Genomic DNA, 19,162 nt, shown 5'->3' on the forward strand with positions numbered 1-19,162 from the left:
TACTTCAGCATTTCTGGTCGAATATCATCTCATCCTGCTGCCCTTCCACATTTCAAGCCTTTGATGGCTTTTTCTACTTCCAGTATGGATATGTGTTCCTTACTGTATGACTGTTGAGTGTTTTTTACCACTGTGCTATCACTGCTTATTTCATTTAGCAATTTTTCGAAGTAATTACCCCATACTTCAAGGATATCTTTTTCTCCCATTTTCAAGTTACCTTTATCATCTCTAACTCCTTTTACAGCACTCTTTCCTCCATTTCTAAGCCTCTTCAACAACCTCCAGTATATCTTACTACCTTCTTGATATGTATTTTCTATGTTCTTACCAAAGTCCTCCCATGACTTTTGTTTAGCTAGTTTTACACAGTGTTTAGCTTTCTTACATTTGTCTCTGTATTCTCTAAGAGCACAAGCTGACTTATTTGCCAGGAACTTTTGATATGGTTTCTTTTCCTTCACTGCCTCTTTAACTTCCTGTGTCCAGCATGAAGTTCTGATTTTTCTATCCTTGCAGACAACCTCACCACATGCCTCTCTGGCTGAATAAATCAGGGTTTTCTTCAAGGTTTGCCACTGAATCTCCAAGGTTTGGTTCTTGTTGTTCTCAAACTCTTTCATTTTTTTCTTCAATAATCTTTGTGTATTTTAGTCTATAGTTCACATCTGAGAGCTGATCAAATTTTATTCGCTTTAAAACTTTCTCACATATCATTCTTTTCGATATGAAATTCAATTTTATCTTGCTCAAGACTAAATAGTGATTGCTTCCAATTTCAAATCCTCTGTACACTCTGGTGTTCTGCACCAGGGAGAAAATATCACTATCAACAATAACATAGTCAATGGGATTTTTCTTATTCCTTGTCTCATCTCTCCATGTGAATTTGTGCATATTTTTATGCTGGAAGATGGTGTTAGTAATAACCAGTCCACATCCTGAGCATAAAACCAACAGGTATTTGCCATTATTATTAGCTTTGCTCTTTTCTCCAAATTTTCCCAAAATATTTTTGTATGTCTGACAATCACTTCCTACTCTGCTATTTAGATCCCCAACAAGGACCAACTTTTCCTTTTTCATTGTGCCATTAGAGCCTAAAAAAATTCCTCCACTTTTACCTTAGTAGAGCCTTCTGTGGGACCACAGGCACAAATAAGTCTCATTGTCCAGTTCCCCATTTTGATATTTGGCCACATCACTCTACTTGAAACTGCCTGCCATTCAAGAAGATTAGTTTCGTATTTAGTGTTGAATACTATGGCGACTCCTTCTTTTCCTTGATTGTCATTGCCTGAATATAACATTTTGTATTTATTGCTCAGAAGGATCTCACCAGGTTTTGTCTTTTTTGTTTCAGTCACCCCTATTATGTCGATCTGGTACTTAACTAATTCTTCAGCTAGCTCTATTTCTTTGCCATTCAGGCTTCTTATGTTGATAGTATTGATCTTTAACTCTGGTGATGTTGAGTTGGGGTGTGTTTTCAGGTTTGTTCCAGTAGCTGACTTGCTGTACACCCTGGTTCCCTGGCAAAAACAATGGGGGGCCTTATGCAACTGGGGGATGCCCCAGCCAGCATGAAATTTTGTCATGTTGTACCATCTTAATTTGTAGTTTGGTTTAAGGCAATAAAAATACAATTTGGTCAGCTAAATCCTAAATTGCCAGCCCATCCTCGTTCGTTCAGTATCCAGGTAGATACCCAACAGGGTGCACCACGAGAAGGTTAGGATTGGTCATTGGTCAGAAGCCCTGGTCGGTTCTCTGCATTCCTTTAAAGGCTATGTGGAGGTCTCCTCTCAGTTATATAGATTTGACCCTTAAGCACCCCATATAAAAATAATGGATATAATAATACCAACATTGCATTAATACAAGAATGAAGAAATTGTTGGTTCAGCTTATACAACCGACATAAGCTTAAAACCTAAAAATAGCCTAAAATTTAGGCCTCCTCCCATACGCCAATATATATGGTAATTGGATTCACCATTACACACCAGAATCCAAACAGCATTCAAAACAGTAGATAGAAGATGGCTGTTCAGTGCCAAAGAAGACAAAGTCAGTTCCATCAGCAGGAAAGGTCATGGCATCGGTGTTTTGGGATGCTAAAGGCATTTTGTTTATTAATTATCTTGAAAAGGATAAAACAATAACCAGGGAATATTATTCTGATCTTTTAACCAGACTAGATGAAAAAATTCGTGAGAAAAGACCTGGTTTGCAGAAGAAAAAAATCATCTTTCATCAGGACAATGCACTTGCCCACAAAGGTGTTTTGGCAATGGGAAAATTAAGGGATCTGCATTATGAATTGTTGGAACATCTATCCTATTCCCCATATTTGGCTTCCTCTGACTTCTATCACTTCCCAAAACTAAAACTCTTCCTCGCTGGTCAGGGTTTTTCTTCGAATCAAGAGGTGATTGCAGCTGTAGAGGGGTATTTTTTAGATTTTTCTTACTGAGAACCACTACAGGGACGGGATAATGGTGCTGGAGCATCACTGGAATAAATGTATTAGTCTTAAGGGAGATTATGTTGAAAAATAAAAATAATTTTGAATAAATTTGTTTTTTCATTGTTAGACCAAGAACTTTTTGGACCACCCCTGTAAATTTACTAGCCAGAAAAAAAAATTTTACTCATCAAAAATCAGTCTACTTTATATAAATATTGTTATAGGTGAGGTTTTAGAAAACTGAATGTTATGAGTACAAAAGAAAGTAATACATTCTTTAATTCTCACTACATATTACATGTAGTTATACAGACATTTGCTTTCCTTTAATGTAGGTATAAAATGTATGCTACAGCACAGCTCATCATAACTAAAAGTTGTGTTTTCTATCATTTATTGTTCATAATGGAGAGCAAAGTTATATAAATTATGTATAAAAATAATTTAATAGTAAAGACAAATAATAAAATTCAAGAAAACAACCAGAAAGTAGGGGGCACTTGCTGCAGAGCTAGTCTTGCTTTCCACAATGTACTCAGTCACATGTTCCAGTTTTTGAGTTCTCATTACAAGATAATTTTTTTTTTTTAAATAACAGTATTAAAAAAGCCTTTTAATTTTGTAAAATGTTGAAGTATTTAGTTACACTAAACTTCATGTCTTGGGAAAATAAGACTTATAGATGTACTACAGTATTGAATTAAATTGTGCCAGTTTTAATTTGTGTTTATAATTACCAGTTTCTTTTGTTAATAAAATTCTATTGTGAGAAATGGACAATTAACGGACTTTAAATAATAGATATATATATATATATATCTGTTGATTATAAAATTTATTTATTGGAAATTTTAACCATAAATTAATTTAAATGCATTACGAAAAATTTACTTGTTTTGTTTGAATTGTGCGAGATTTACTGTTTTCAAGTAAAGTGGCATAACAATAACATGTAATGGCAGCTCATTATTCTCGCTTCATGACTAAAATGAAAACCGAGCAGCAGTTCATGCATCGAGTGAGAAGAATGCTATATGATACTGCTGAGAGAGAAATTAGGGGAATTTTTGAAACTCAGTAGCAGATATTTATGAAGTTTCTTGTATAGAAAGAAAAACATTTTAAAGTTATCAATTGTTATGTTATGATAGGGCATCTGTTGGGGGGGGGGGGGGGGGGAAGAAGATACATCAGGTTGAGATTTTATTGACTTTTCATAGGCTTTCATTACACAAAGAAAAATCTAGTTCTGAACCTTAAAGGAGATAAAAGGAAGAAACAAAGTGAAGATGACTGGTTTACCATATGACTTTTAGAGAAAACCAGCAATTGAAAACAAGATGAATGATTAACTTAACTATGCCAACACAAACAGTTGGGTAGTGTCCCAAACTGGACCATTCATAATAAGACTAATGATTTAATCGGAAATTTTTGTAACTTCGAATATGATGATAATAATAACTAGTCCATGTCCTGAACACAAATCCACAAATCTAGCAGATATCTGTTTGAAATATTTTACCAAATTACCATTATCATTAGCTTTGCTCTTTTGAAAAGATTTTTCCATAACATTTCTATGTGTGGTAATATTTCCTACTCTGCTGATTAGTTCTCCAAGAGTATAAAGTATTTTACCTTGGGTATAATAAATGTTAAAGATACCAAGCTATTTTAAACCTGGTTTTACTCCATTTCCCAAGTAAGCAAACAGACAAATAAGTCAAGTTTGCACCTGCACATAATGCAAGTCTAGCTGACCCTGCAGGTAGTGCAAGACCAAGGTAACGCATGGTAAAAATAGAATAAGCTCTGATCACTAATCTTAATATTTACCCATAATGCAAAGCACATCTCCTGGGGGAGATGTATGATGCTTTGTATTAAGGGCAAGGGGCCACTTCCCAGACCGGTTTCAACCTTTATTGAGGTCTCATCAGTGGGAGCCAGGCTAGAAATATCAAGATTTTAGTAATACAGAGCTTATAATTGACAGTGCCTTTGATGATGTTTCATTTAAGTCTTGGCTCTGGGTTAGTCCCAACAGGGTGAAAAGAAGGGAAAATTGTTCCATTGCATAAAGGAGGCTACAAGACTGAATTTAGTATATCAGGAGTTATAATCAAGGTATTGGAGAAATTGGTTAAGAACAAAATGCAGGAACGGGTAGATAGGAATGGGGGTGCAACATGGTTTTGTGAAGGGGTGGGTTGTACCTCAGTAATTTGCTGTTTTATAATACAGTGACAGCTGATTTGGATAAAGATAATGATTTTACAGTGATACTGCTGGACTTTGCGAAGGCTTTTGACAGGATATCACATGGAATTCTAATCAATAATTGCAGAACATGGGGATGGATATAATTGGTGAATTGGATAAGAGGGTAGTTGATGAAGAGATACCAGACAGTAGTTTATTCAGGAGTAGTGTCCAGTAGCTTGCGACTAGTAGTGTGCCACAGTAATCTGTTCTTGGGCACCACCACTACTACTACTACTACTGTATTTAATTTGTACATTAATGATATAGAAAAGGATCTGAGAGGAACTATTGTTATTTTCCTATGATGCAAAATTGGATAGAGTAAAGATGATGTTAACATTTTGTAGGATGATTTAGATAGACTGGCAATATGGGCAAAGGAGAGGGAATGTCAGTTTAATGTCAATTTAGAATGTGGAGACTGAGAACTGAAGTTTAGATGGCAGATATTGCAGAGGTGGCCAAATCAATACTTCAAATTACATGGTTGTTGAAGAACACATCAACAAGCAGGGATAGGGAAGTTATTGTTCCACTTTATAAGGCATGAATAAAGCCACACCGGGACTGTTGCTCACAGACCTGGTTGCCTGGATTTCTTGGTAATGAAGAAGTGGTTGAGAGGATCCAGAGGTGATTTACAAAGATTGTGACAGGTCTGTGTATTGTTTTCTGTGAGGATAGATTGAAGGTCTGAGGGTTTCAAAAACTAGCTGAGAGGCATAAGAGAGGAGATAAGATAGAAGCATATAAGTTATTAAAGGGTTTTATAGGATTGACACTGATTCCTTTTTTACAGTACAATGAAGAAAGGGAGAGAAAACGAGGAACCATCCGTGGAAATTGTGTAAGAGTGTGGTTAACAAGGTTGTTGGGACTAGATTTTTTGCTTTGAAAGATGGTGAATGTGTGGAATGCATTGCCAGAGGTGGTTGTGAGTGCTTGTCTCTGAATGAGTTTAAGACGTATGATAGGTATTATGTGACTAATGGCTAGTGTGTCAATATAGTCTCCAGCAATGAGTTTTCTGACTCTGTGGAGACATCCATTATAATAATAATAATAATAATGTTGCAAAGTGTAAATCATGCATTTGGGAATGAAAAGATTACTAGCTGTTTACCATATCGATAGAAACTGTACTCCAGGAAATTGATGAACTAGGGATTTGGAGGTGTTTTTGGATAGGGAGCTAAAGTTTAAAAGGCAGATTGAAACAGTGGCTAAAACAGCTTAGCAGATTGCTTAGTTGCTGAAGAACATCCAGATGAACAGAGACAAGTAGGCTATTTGCTTCAATAATGACATACCATGAGTTGCCATATTGAAAAGAATTATAACACCAGAGGAAAGCTCACCTAAAATACTTTATTAACGTAGAATTTTTGTCAAGTGTCGTTATCATCTTCAGTACAAGATCAAAATGGCAATTAAACATTAACAGGCAATTCTAAAAATTCTAACAATTCTAAATTCTAAAAAATTGCCAACTGAGTTAGGAAATTTACTGATCTTTTTAGTTATCGTACTTAACTACTTCAGTGGGGCTTTTTTAGAATTGTCTGTTAATATTTAATTGCCATTTTGTGATCTTGTACCGATGATGCCTATGATACTAAGGGAAAAAGTCATGCTAATAAATTATTTTACGTGAGTTTTCCTTTGGTGTTAATAATTCTTTTCAAGCAGGTTATTATACCTCTTTATAAGATCTTGTAAGATCCCCCCCCCCTCCTCCCATGTTGACTACTGTCACAGATCTGGTCACCTGGGTTTCTTGTGGATGAAGAGGAAATGGAGATGATCTAGAGGGAAGTGTCCAAGATTATGGCAAGACTAAGGACTACAACTTATGAGGATAGGTTGATGATTTATGGGGATTTGCTCAGTCATGAAGATACTTCACGTGAAAACATTGTTTGTTTACACTTGGATAAAGGATTAAACCAAAAGGATCATTTCTTGGCATCTTTAATTTATTAGGAAAGTCAGTTTCTTCAATTCGGCCAGCCTGGTTGGCCAAGTGGTTAACATATCCACTCTCCAACCAACAAGTCACAGGTTCGAATCCCATTGTGAGCCTGGATGTTTGTGATTGTCTTACTTTGTGTATTACTATAACCTTTGATAAGGTGCAGTATGACCATTGCTGTACTTGTGCCATTAAAAACTATAAATCATCATCATCTCCCCCTTTCTGTTCCAGGTGTTTATAAGGTTCCTTGTTCTTGCAATTTACCATATTATGGTCAAACTGGGAGATCAGCCAAGGTTTCATATTATAGAGCAGTGATTTTCAAGCTTTTTCATAAAATGTCACACCTAGACTAATTATTAAAATTCTGCAGCACACTTAAAATATATTCTTTTAATTTTTTTTGACAATCTGGTAAAAAATAGGCATAATTTTTATTGATATACATACAGAAGATATTAATAATAGTAATTACTTATTCTTGTTGGGAGCTTCAAGGGAATAAATGCGCAAATTACGACATTATTTCTTTCAATTAATTTATTTTCACAAATCTCGCGGCACACCTGAAGACCTCTTGTGACACACCGATGTGCCACTGCACACCGGTTGAAAATCACTGCTATAGAGCATCATCCATTCTGTGGTTTGATTATGTTTCCTTTTCTCAAATCTAAATAACTATCCAAACTGAATAACAAAAAAAACTGGGATAGAGGCAAGGCCTTCATTTCTCATTCCACTCAAAATCCCTGACCATTGTTCTAAGCCTTTGTTCTCTAACAGTCTAAGAAAAAAAAAAATCATTATCACAGTGGTGTATACATCACTATAAAAATTCCAGCTCACCATTGAACTTAACCTACAACTTAGATTTGCCTGGTTGTAGGCAGAGGACAACTTGCAAACTGGGGGGGGGGATATCATTTAATAAATCTGGATCTGATTTTTAAAGGATCAAATGGGGTTAAAAAAATGTACATCTCCTGTTCTAATACCAGTTGTACTTTATGGTGACTTTCCCCAGCTATTGAATGCAGCTTCTGTACTTTCATACTCCCACTGCTCACATATCCAGATAGTACGAGTAACCCTCATATAACGCAGTATTTATACAACATAGTTTTGATATAATGCACTCTACAAATTGTAGTAACTCTCGTTCAATGCAGTACTTATACAACACGGTTCCGATTTAACACAGTCTACATTTTGTAGTAACCCTTTCTCTTTTCATATATTTTTCACTGTGTGACTTAAAAATCAAATTTTATCTTCATTAAATTTACGTCTGTCTGTATGACATATGTAGTTATAAGTAGCAAATTTATATTAGGGAAATACCCTTTAGCACACATGTACGTCACTTGTTTACCATACAAAGTGTTTATTATTATTATTATATCACACCTCCAGGGAGTCCAAAGACTCATCGAGGGAGAGCATCTACTCTACAACTCTTCTTCTCACTACTCCACCTACCTTCATCATCTAACACTAACGCCATCTACTGCCGACTTCCACCACTAGTACTTTCACGGACAATCACAAACATCCATGCCCACAGTGGGATTCGAACCCGCAGCCTTTTGGCTCGATACACTAACCACTCGGCCAACCAGGCTGGCATTGTTGACATTGTTCTTTGTTTTCTGCCAGGAAATGCAAGTGATCATTTTCCCATTAGTAGCACTATGCCTTCACAAGAACCATATCCTCCTACACGGACCCATGTGGAAATGGACCAGGCTGACTAGAATACATTAACACATCATCTTTCAAAATTTAATACTGAAGTAGTCAGCCAAATGACGAAGTGAAGTAAAGTGAAGCAGTGAAGTATGTCATAGATTTTATTGCCCATGCAGCACTTCTCAGAAACATCAACCCGATTTCCACCCTAACTAAAGCCTTGGTGGAACCAAGAGTGCCAAACAGCCAAAAAAGATCAAGATAGAGCATGAGGTATATATGTTTCATATATACCTCATGCTCTGTTATATTGGATGAATGTTATATCGGTCAACATCAAGGAGAGGGGGTTCCTCATGGCTCTCTCTCTTAAGTGTGATCTTCTTCACTATTAAAGTGAACTCAATTAGTGAACAGTTTTCTCCCACAGTAAGCAATTGCCTTTATGTTGATGACTTCACAAATGATGTCACTCCTGTAACATGAGGTTTCATTGAAAGAAAACTTCAACAAGCAATTGATCGTGTTTCTTCCTGGGCTCTTTGTCATGGGGCACAGATTATCTTCAGGAAAAAACAGTCTGTGTACATTTTTGCTGGAAATGCACTCTCCAACCTGATCCTGATTGAAGAATGGGACAAACTATTATTGCAGTAGTACCAGAGCCAAGTTTTTGGGACTCATCTTTGATAGAAAGCTAACTTTCTTTATACACATTCATAACCTTTGGGAAAAGTGCAAAAAAGTATTGAATATTCTCTGCACTCTTAATCTTTTATAGAATGGGGTGCTGATTGATGTTCCATGCTTTGTATTTATCATTCACTTGTATGTTCAAATTATGGTTATGGTTCCCAGGTTTACAGTTCTGCAAGGTAAAGCACACTCTGATGGTTGGACTTATTCGTCGTCAAGGTATTCGAATAGCTGGCGGTGCTTTTAGTGCATTACCCATTCAAAGTCTTTATGTTGAATCTCAAATGACCCCCTCCCCTCACCATCACTTGGATGAGAACCTTTGTCTCTTAATTATGCCTAAAAATAAAGTCCTCCTACTTGGACTAGTCTCTTTTCTCTTATGTTGGGAGATCCAATATCACACACATCAGACTGCTATTCATTCTTTTGGTATGTATGTTAAAGAGGATATGGAAGCTATTGCATAAATATTGACAACCTTATCTGCATAACAGCATTCCACAATGGCAAGTTTGCACTCCATCTCCATCCTGCAACCTCTCACTTTATCAAAGATAAGACTCATACACCATCATCTGTCTACCTTCAAGTCTACTCTGATTTCTTCATGCCATTCAGCTTACACTTAATCATTTAAAAGAAAACTGCTACCAAAAGTGTGTAATTTATCCAGATTCATTTTGTTCTTTACAGGCTGTTTCCTGTCCTATGTATAATCCACGTGGATTGCTTTGTGAGGTCTTACAACAGTTGTAAAAAAAATGAAGACTCTGAATTTTGATGTTTGGTTGTGCTGAATTCCCAGCCACATTGGAATTAAGGGAAATGAGTCTGCTGATGCTCTGCTAGATCATCTCACACTTTTTACAAGTACTGTTTGACAGTTCCCTATACAGATTACAGACTAATTGCTCAGTGGCAGTCATCATGGCAGAAAACACTGAAAAACAGTACAAGGAAAACGTTTTGGCAGATTTTGCTTATTTATCAGGCTTGAAAAATAAGCAAATCTGCCGATACTTATTTTTCAAGCCTGAAAAATAAGCATTGGCAGACTAGTCAATATAGGAACAGAAGAGAATTAGTTGTCAGTCATTTTTTACTATTTCTATCTTCAATATGATGAGGAGGGTTGAATAATACTTATTAAATAGTTATTCAAACCAAACAGTTAATAAGCTATTATTCAATCCACCTCCTTGCCATATTGAAGATAGTGAAAAAGGCTACATATCCCTACCATCTATCAGTTCCGTTTCACCAAAATTAGTCAAAGTTCTTAAAAAATATAACATCCAGACTTCTTTCATTCCTCTACTTAAACTCCATTGTTTGCTCAGTATGTCCAAGCAAAAACATAACAACCTGAAATATCTGACATTTACCATATTTGGTGCAACTGCAACATGCCTTATTTTATTCAGATGGAAAACTCAATTATATTACATCCAGAGGAACATAAAAGATATATCACATATGGTTGAACCACGTCCTGAATTCTGCTGATGCTAACAATAAAAGCGCTATCATTCATCCAGTCATATGGGACAAATCAGAAAATATCTTTTGATGCTCTGATGAACTGGAAAGAAGAATTGTAGAATCTAAAGAAATCGTCCTCCATCCAGTGCATCTCAACACTAATCTCAACTATAATCTCTCAGACTGTCGTTGCGCTGCTGTCCAACTTTGGCATTCACGAGACCTTGAACGAGATAGGCAGAACATTTTCAAACGTTAATATGTTACCGCTTTAATGCATAGATTTTTTCTCTCGCGATGTTTATTGGTAGTTCCCTTGTGTTATACACCCAAAGAAGTTTTCTAAAAAGATGAAACTAATCATGCAGTTCATTTAAATTAAAATAGTATTTCTCTTTTTTATCTCTCGGCTTATAGTCATTTAATTTGTTTCAAAAATATGTCTCTCAGCCAAGTAAATCAATTGTATCATATATATTTATATATATTCTGCCTTGCAGTATGGGAACAAACCTACATTCATGTTGTGCCAAAAGCAGCATAAAAAAATTATATATACAATTATATTATTATGCAAGAACTTTTGATAGGCTGCCACATGGCAAGTTGTTAAATAAATTGAAATGGACAGGATTGGATAACAGATTAGTGAGTTGGACAGTGACTGGCTGTCAGATAGTTATCAGAAAGTTGTATATGGGGGGGGGGTATCCTGAAAGGGGAAAAGTCACTAGTGCTGTGATGCAGAGGTCTGTGTTGGAACCCATTGTTGGTCAACTTGTATATTAATGATATTGAGATGGGTTTAACTGGCAGTATGCAACTGTTTGCAGATGATACAAATTTGGGGAGAACAATGCAAAGTCAAGCAAATGTTATGGCCTTACAAGGAGGACTTGAATAGATTGTGTGAATGGGCAGGTAAGTGGAACTATTAGTTCAATGTTGCCAAATATAAGGTTTTGAAATTCAGTAAGCAATGATGGGATGCAAAGTATGCACTTTCTGGGGGAATTTTAAAGGAAGTAGAGGATATGATAGATCTGGGAGTGGCAGTGTACAAGGACTTAATATTCAGGGCCAACATTGCAGAAGTTGTGAAGTCATCACATCAGATAATGGCAATTATGCAAAGGACCTTGACATGCAGAAATAAAGAGGTTATTATTCCATTGATGTATTATTCCTAATCAAGGTCAGATAAGGCCTTCATTAAGCCTTGTATGGATTATTGTGCACTGATTGGTCACCAGGTTCTCATGGTGATGTGGATATGTTAGAAAGGGTCTAGAGAAGATTCACAAAGATGGTCAGTGCTCTTTGGAATGTGGAGTATGAAGATAGATCAAAAGAATGTAAATTGCAAAGCCTTGTGAATAGGAGGAGGAGGTGGGGATATGATTGAGGCATATAAGTTAGTCAGGGGTTGTTATCAGGTTGACATGGAAGAAATTTTTCATGGAATGGGAGAGGTGGTAGAACAAGAGGCCATCCCTGGGAACTGTATAAAGAGGGCATGAGCAGGGGAATGAGGAGTATGTTTGGTTTATGAGGGTAATGCATTACCTGAGTGTTTTTGAATGTGGACACATTGAACCAGTTTATGGTTCATGGTTGGACAAGCTTTGTGTATAATGCTGTGTACCTCTCATAATGACGCTCTGACTTCATGGAGGACACACACACACACACATATTTAAAAATTATTTTGATTGTCCCTCATCTACCTTGCAGCATGGAAACAAGCCTATATTCATGCCATGCCAAAAAAACAAGCATGAAAATATCAGCCATCAGACTATCTCCCAGCACTGTCTCACTTTATTTCTCTCAAAAGGTATTGGGAAAGTAGTTATCAGCAACCAACATTTTCAACACTCAGAAACTTAGCAGCTAATTAGTGACTATCCATCATGATTCTGATACTCTTCAGTCCACAGGGATCTCCTAGTCCACATTACTATTTCACAAGCTATTGAATAGGTCGATAAAACTCAACTGGTTGCTGTTAAAATTTCCAAGTCATTTGATTGGATTTGCAGTTGGGAGACCTGCTTTCTCTTTGGTTGTTGTTCACTATGTGTCTTGGCTCTTGTTCTACCACCTCTCCCATTCTATGAAAAATTTCTTCCCAGTCAACCTGATAACAACCTCTGACTACCTTATATGTCTCAATCATATTCCCACCTCCTCCTCCTCCTATTCACAAGGCTTTGCAATTTACATTCTTTTGATCTATCTTCATACTCCACATTCCAAAGAACACTGACCATCTTTGTGAATCTCCTCTAGACCCTTTCTAACATATCCACATCACCATGAAAACCTGGTGACCAATCACTGCACAATAATCCATACAAAGCTTAAGGAAGGCCTTATCTGACCTTGATTAGGAATAATACGTCAATGGAATAATAACCTCTTTATTTCTGCATGTCAAGGTCCTTTGCATAATTGCCATTATCTGATGTGATGACTTCACAACTTCTGCAATGTTGGCCCTGAATATTAAGTCCTTGTACACTGCCACTCCCAGATCTATCATATCCTCTACTTCCTTTAAAATTCCCCCAGAAAGTGCATACTTTGCATCCCATCATTGCTTACTGAATTTCAAAACCTTATGCTTGGCAACATTGAACTAATAGTTCCACTTACCTGCCCATTCACACAATCTATTCAAGTCCTCCTTGTAAGGCCATAACATTTGCTTGACTTCGCATTGCTCTCCCCAAATTTGTATCATCTGCAAACAGTTGCATACTGCCAGTTAAACCCATTCTCAATATCATTAATATACAAGTTGAACAACAATGGGTTCCAACACAGACCTCTGCATCACAGCACTAATGACTTTTTCCCTTTCAGGATACCCCCTCCCCATATACAACTTTCTGATAACTATCTGACAGCCAGTCACCATCCAACTCACTAATCTGTTATCCAATCCTGTCCATTTCAATTTATTTAACAGCTTGCCATGTGGCAGTCTATCAAAAGTTCTTGCATAATAATATAATTGTATATATAATTTTTTATGCTACTTTTGGCACAACATGAATGTAGGTTTGTTCCCATACTGCATGGCAGAATAAATATAAATATATAATACGATACAATTGATTTAATTGGCTGAGAGACATATTTTTGAAACAAAATAAATTATTACAGGTTAGAGAGATAAAAAATAGAAATACTATTTTAATTTAAATAAGCCTATTAACTTATTAACTGTTCTAAGCTTATTAACTGTTTGTTTTGAATAACCAGTTAATAAGTATTATTCAATCCTCCTCATCATATTGAAGGTAGAAATAGTAAAAAATGACTGACAACTTCTTCTCTTCTGTTCCTATATTGACTAGTCTGCCAATGCTTATTTTTCAGGCTTAATATAATGCAATTTGTTTTTCAGTGTTTCCTGCCATGATGACTGCCACTGAGCAATTAGCTTTAATCTTATAAAAGATCAAAGCTAATTGCTTTGATCATTTACTCTGTAATCTGTGTAGGGAACTGTCAAACAGTACATGGAAAAAGTGTGAACTGATCTAGCAGCGCATCAGCAGGCTCATTTCTCCTAATTCCAATGTGGCTGGGAATTCAGCACAACCAAACATCAAAATTCAGAGTCTTCATTTTTTTACAACTATTGTAAGACCTCATAAAGCAATCCACGTGGATTATACATAGGAGAGGAAATAGCCTGTAAAGAACAAAATGAATCTGGATAAATTACACTCTCTTGGTAGCAGTTTTCTTTTAAATGCTTAAGTGTCAGCTGAATGGCCTGCAGCTGTATCATTACTGCAGTCGAGTGGGATCCGGTTGGAGATAGTAATATCAGGAAATGCAGCCAACAGAGATCTTGAACTATCAGTATAGATGGGCAAGAAATCAGAGTAGACCTGAAGGTAGACAGTTGATGGTATATGAATCTTGTCTTTGATAAAGTGAGAGGTTGCAGGATGGAGATGGAGTGCAAACTTGCCATTGTGGAATGCTGTTATGCAGATCAGGTTGTCAATATTTATGCAATAGCTTCCATATCCTCTTTAACATACATACCAAAAGAATGAATGGCAGTCTAATGTGTGTGTTATTGGACCTCCCAACATAGAGAGAAAAAAGACTAGTCCAAGTAGGAGGACTTTATTTTTAGGGCATAATTAAGAGACAAATGTTTTCATCCGAGTGATGGGGGGGGGTCATTTGATTCAACATAAAGACTTTGAATGGGTAATGCACGAAAAGCATCGCCAGCTATTCGAATACCTTGACGATGAATAAATCCAATCATCAGAGTGTGCTTTACCTTGCAGAACTGTAAACCTGGGAACCATAACCATAATTTGAACATACAAGTGAATGATAAATACAGAGAATGAAACATCAATCAGCACCCCATTCTATAGAAGATTAAGAGTGCAGAGGATATTCAATGGCTTTTTGCACTTTTCCCAAAGGCAATGAATGTGTATAAAGAAAGTTAGCTTTCTATCAAAGATGAGTCTCAAAAACTTGGCTCTGGTACTACTGCAATAATAGTTTGTCCCACTCTTCAATCAGGATGATTAGGCTGGAGAGTGCATTTCCAGCAAAAGTGTACACAGACTGTTTTTTCCAGAAGATAATATGAACCTCATGACAAAGAGCCCAGGAAGGGACACAATCAATTGTTTGTTGAAGTTTTCTTTCAATGAAACCTCATGTTACAGGAGTGACATCATTTGTGAAGTCATCGACATAAAGGCAATTGCTTACTGTGGGAGAAAACTGTTCACTAATTGAGTTCACTTTAATAGTGAAGAAGATCTCACTTAGAGAGAGCCATAAGGAACCCCTTCTCCTTGATGCTGACTGATATAAAATGCTTCCCACGAATATAATGATATAATATAAACCGATATAATGCAAATTAATGCATTTTACTCGGTAAACAGCACCAAAATTTCCCCTGTAATCGACTTTTGGTGCTATTTTTTTTTTTTCATTAAATCGAATCCCCATGTTCCACTGTGTACATCTACCGAATATTGGTGTGTTTCGTCCAATACATTACTCGCTAGAAGGCTCTGAACACTTGACGTTATTTTATAATCACCCTGTATATGAAACTGGAATCATCCCCCAAAGATAATGCTCTATCATTTGCATTCCTAAAATAAATAATGCAGATAAGTGTGAAAAGTGTTGAACAATGAGTTGAATTTCACACTCTGAAAATAATTATACATAAAAAAAACTAACAAAGAATGCTGAAGAATTTTGTGGCAATGGGAAGTTTGGGGTCATTCACAGTGACCAATTTGGGGTCAGGAAACAATAACAGACAAGAGACAAAATCCTCGTTCTTTAAAGGATTATTGAAAGAAGATTTGAGACGAATAAAAATACTTTGATAGTTTTTCTTGATCTGAAGAAAGCCTTTGATAATCTTGACTGGAACCAAATGTTTCAAATCTTAAAAAAGCAATAAGGGTAGATCGGAGAGATAGAAGTCTCATATGTAATCTCTGTAAACACCAGGAAGCCCAAACAGAAGCAATCAACAAATAGGAACTAAAACAGCAAGGATAGGTAAGGTGTAAGACAAGAGTGTTTCTCTTTCTCTGATAATGTTTAATCTCTGTATTAACAAAACTAATAGAAATGGAATTAAGATAAATGGAAATGAAATTAATTAGCTCCAATTTGCTAATGATGTACTGATAATAAAGACAAATTTCATCTTGTCATCTTTCTCTCTCTCATAAAAACATGAAAAGAAATATATATATATATATGTATATATATATATATATATATATATATATGTATATATATATATATATATATATATATGTATATATATATATATATATATATATATATATATATATATAACATCCTTTTCTTCCAGTCTCTTGAAGAACATCTACATCTCTGGACAAAGTGCATTTCTCTTTTTTAGGTCTGACCTCCACTCTTTCTTGATATAAAATTATTACCTATATTGCATCTTCAGTATCCAAAAATTAGGTTTTCACTTTCACTCCAGTCATTACTTTAACTCTGACCAAAACTAAACACAAATCACAAATTCTTCCAACCACTGAATACTGCTCTCACATTTTGGATGGTGCTTTAGAGCTCCCTAAAAATTCTTGAATATTTTACAGAAGAGTGCAATTTGTTTAATGACAGATCTTTCACATAGATGTGAAAGATCTGTCATCAGAATTCCTCAGAATTGATCAATCTATTCATCAAAATTGATATCAGTGATTCCTCAACTCTCCTCTAAATCTATTAATACAGCTGCAGAAGCAGTTTGACACTGCATCACAGGTTGACTCCAATTCACAGAACAGATTCATTTTTCTCTTTGTCTGATCCCTCTACAGCCCTTGACCATTCTCACCTTTTAGATATTTCCTGCAGAGTACAGTATATGCTATGCTCAGCAGAGCATATATTGTTAGTTAAATCGATTGTTAATATGTTTTTTCTTTTACATTAGGTTTTTGCTCATTCACTATACTGATGTTATTAGGTTGAACAACCTTTGATTATGAAATTTCCATTAAAAAAAAAACTCCCTGAGATGCCATTAAAATTTCATATACTGTATCATTGTGAAAGAAAATATGCCTCTTTACTATAACTCAGCTTCTTTGGGTTAGTAAAGAGACACCTTTAGTTGCATAATCAGAATATTTGGCTTAGACAAGTAGGTTTCCATCCATCCTCTTTCCATCCTTTTTGTGGGATAAGAAAGGGTTTAATTTCACATCACAGTACATAAACAAGATCAACTTTTGCCTGAGAACACAAATGCATAACATGTAAAATTCCAGAGGCAATATTAAATAGAATTATAGCTTTAAAAATAGCTATCAAACTTTATTATAATCTGATAAATACCGGCATGGTTGGCCGAGTGGTTAGCATATCTGCTCTCCAGCCAAAAGGCTGCGGGTTCAAATCCTGCCATGGGCATGGATGTGTGTGATTGTCTGTGAAAATAGTAGTGGTGGTCGGTGGTAGATGGCGGTGGTATAGATGATGAAGATAGTTGCAGTTAGTGGAGTGGTGGAAACTGAGAGTTGTAGGTGCCCTTCCTCGATGAGTCCTTGGACTCCCTGGAGGTGTTATGTAATAATAATAATAATAATAATATTTTCATCTCTTAAGACATTTTCTTAGAGAGACAATCATACTTGAATTAAAACTTAGGAAACGAATAACCAAAAATAGTTTGTTTAACATGGAGTGCTTCCTTCAAATAATGGACCAACAAAATATTTTTAAATTTCTAATGAGACTTTTAAGCAGGCCTCCCATAGTGATTTGTTTATTTATCATCCAAATTGAATTCTTTATTATAAATAATATATTATTATAAGTAATTCTGATTTGTAGTGTTATAGATATAAATAATTTGGATTATTTATGGCCTGAGATAAATATGTTTAATTTTTTATTAGTGTGCTAAATGCAATAAGGAAGCCATGTTTCTTTGCTGTTGGAACACAAGTTATTGCAGCCATTCCTGTCAGACTTCTCACTGGCCAAAACATCTTTATTACTGCAGCCAAATAAAGCCATCAACACCTATAAACACTTCTACAAAATCTCCATTAAGAGATGACCACAGCAACAAGACTGTAGTTCAACACTCTGAAGTAAGGATGTGGATGTATGTAAATTGTGTGTGTGTGTGTGTGTGTTATTTCATGATTCCCATATTTTAGTTATAAATAAACATCTTAATAGATGTTTATTTATAACTCAATAAATAATAGTTAATATGCCTTATACCCAGAAATTTCAACAGACTGGAATGTCTTGTACCCAGCATAATTGAAGGATTTTAATTCAGTAAAATTTGAGGGACTTGAAATCATCCAATTATGATTTCTTTTATAGAATGAATTTTGTGATTTCTCTTATGAATTATGATTCAATTAGGATATATTCATAAAATATATTTGTATACATTTATAAAATTATGTGTTTATAGAGCAAAATATTTATAAAACAGTTAATATAATACCAAAATAATATGCTTCAATTATCAGCAAATTATCTATAAAAATTGAGGCACACAACACTAAATGTGTTAATCACACTTTAAGTGAATATATTATAGTCACTATACAAGCATTTGCATGGCTTAAAATTAATTATGCTTCAACCTTAAATTATGTCACCTTTTGAGAGGTTTGAATTTTCCTTCTTCTTTAGCCTCTTTCCATCCACTGCTATATATAGGCTTCCCCCCTTGAGTTTCCAGTTTTGTCTGTTTTTAGCTTGTGTCAACCATCTCATGTCAAACTTTGTAGATCATCCCTTCATCTTGTTCTTTGGTGACCTTTCCTTCTCTTGGTATCCACTCAGTTCTTCATTTTGGTTACCTTCCATCTGACAGTCTACTATGGCTGGCCTATCTCCATTTACATGCTTTACGACTTCACTTCAACACCTATAAACACTTCTATCCCATGAAGTGCATGGATATTTGTGATTGTCCTTCCAACTCTCTGTGGAAAAGGGCATCTGCAACCCTGCCACTTCTACTATCAACTGCAGTT

General features: G+C 35.6%; 1 protein-coding gene across 1 annotated transcript in view; it reads left to right on the top strand.

Moving 5' to 3' along the window:
- LOC150107476 (uncharacterized) overlaps positions 1 to 19,162 on the top strand; it is a 574,892-nt gene that overhangs the window by 409,872 nt on the left and 145,858 nt on the right. Inside the window, exon 19 of the mRNA XM_090392109.1 lies at positions 18,056 to 18,253. Within this exon, the coding sequence (XP_090248235.1) occupies positions 18,056 to 18,253 (198 nt within the window). The remainder of the gene's footprint in view (positions 1 to 18,055; positions 18,254 to 19,162) is intronic.

The sequence above is a fragment of the Typopeltis vanoorti genome, chromosome 4 (genome assembly GCF_054136105.1).
Source record: "Typopeltis vanoorti isolate ZY-2024b chromosome 4, IOZ_Tvanoo_1.0, whole genome shotgun sequence".
In the NCBI taxonomy this organism is placed as follows: domain Eukaryota; kingdom Metazoa; phylum Arthropoda; class Arachnida; order Uropygi; family Thelyphonidae; genus Typopeltis; species Typopeltis vanoorti.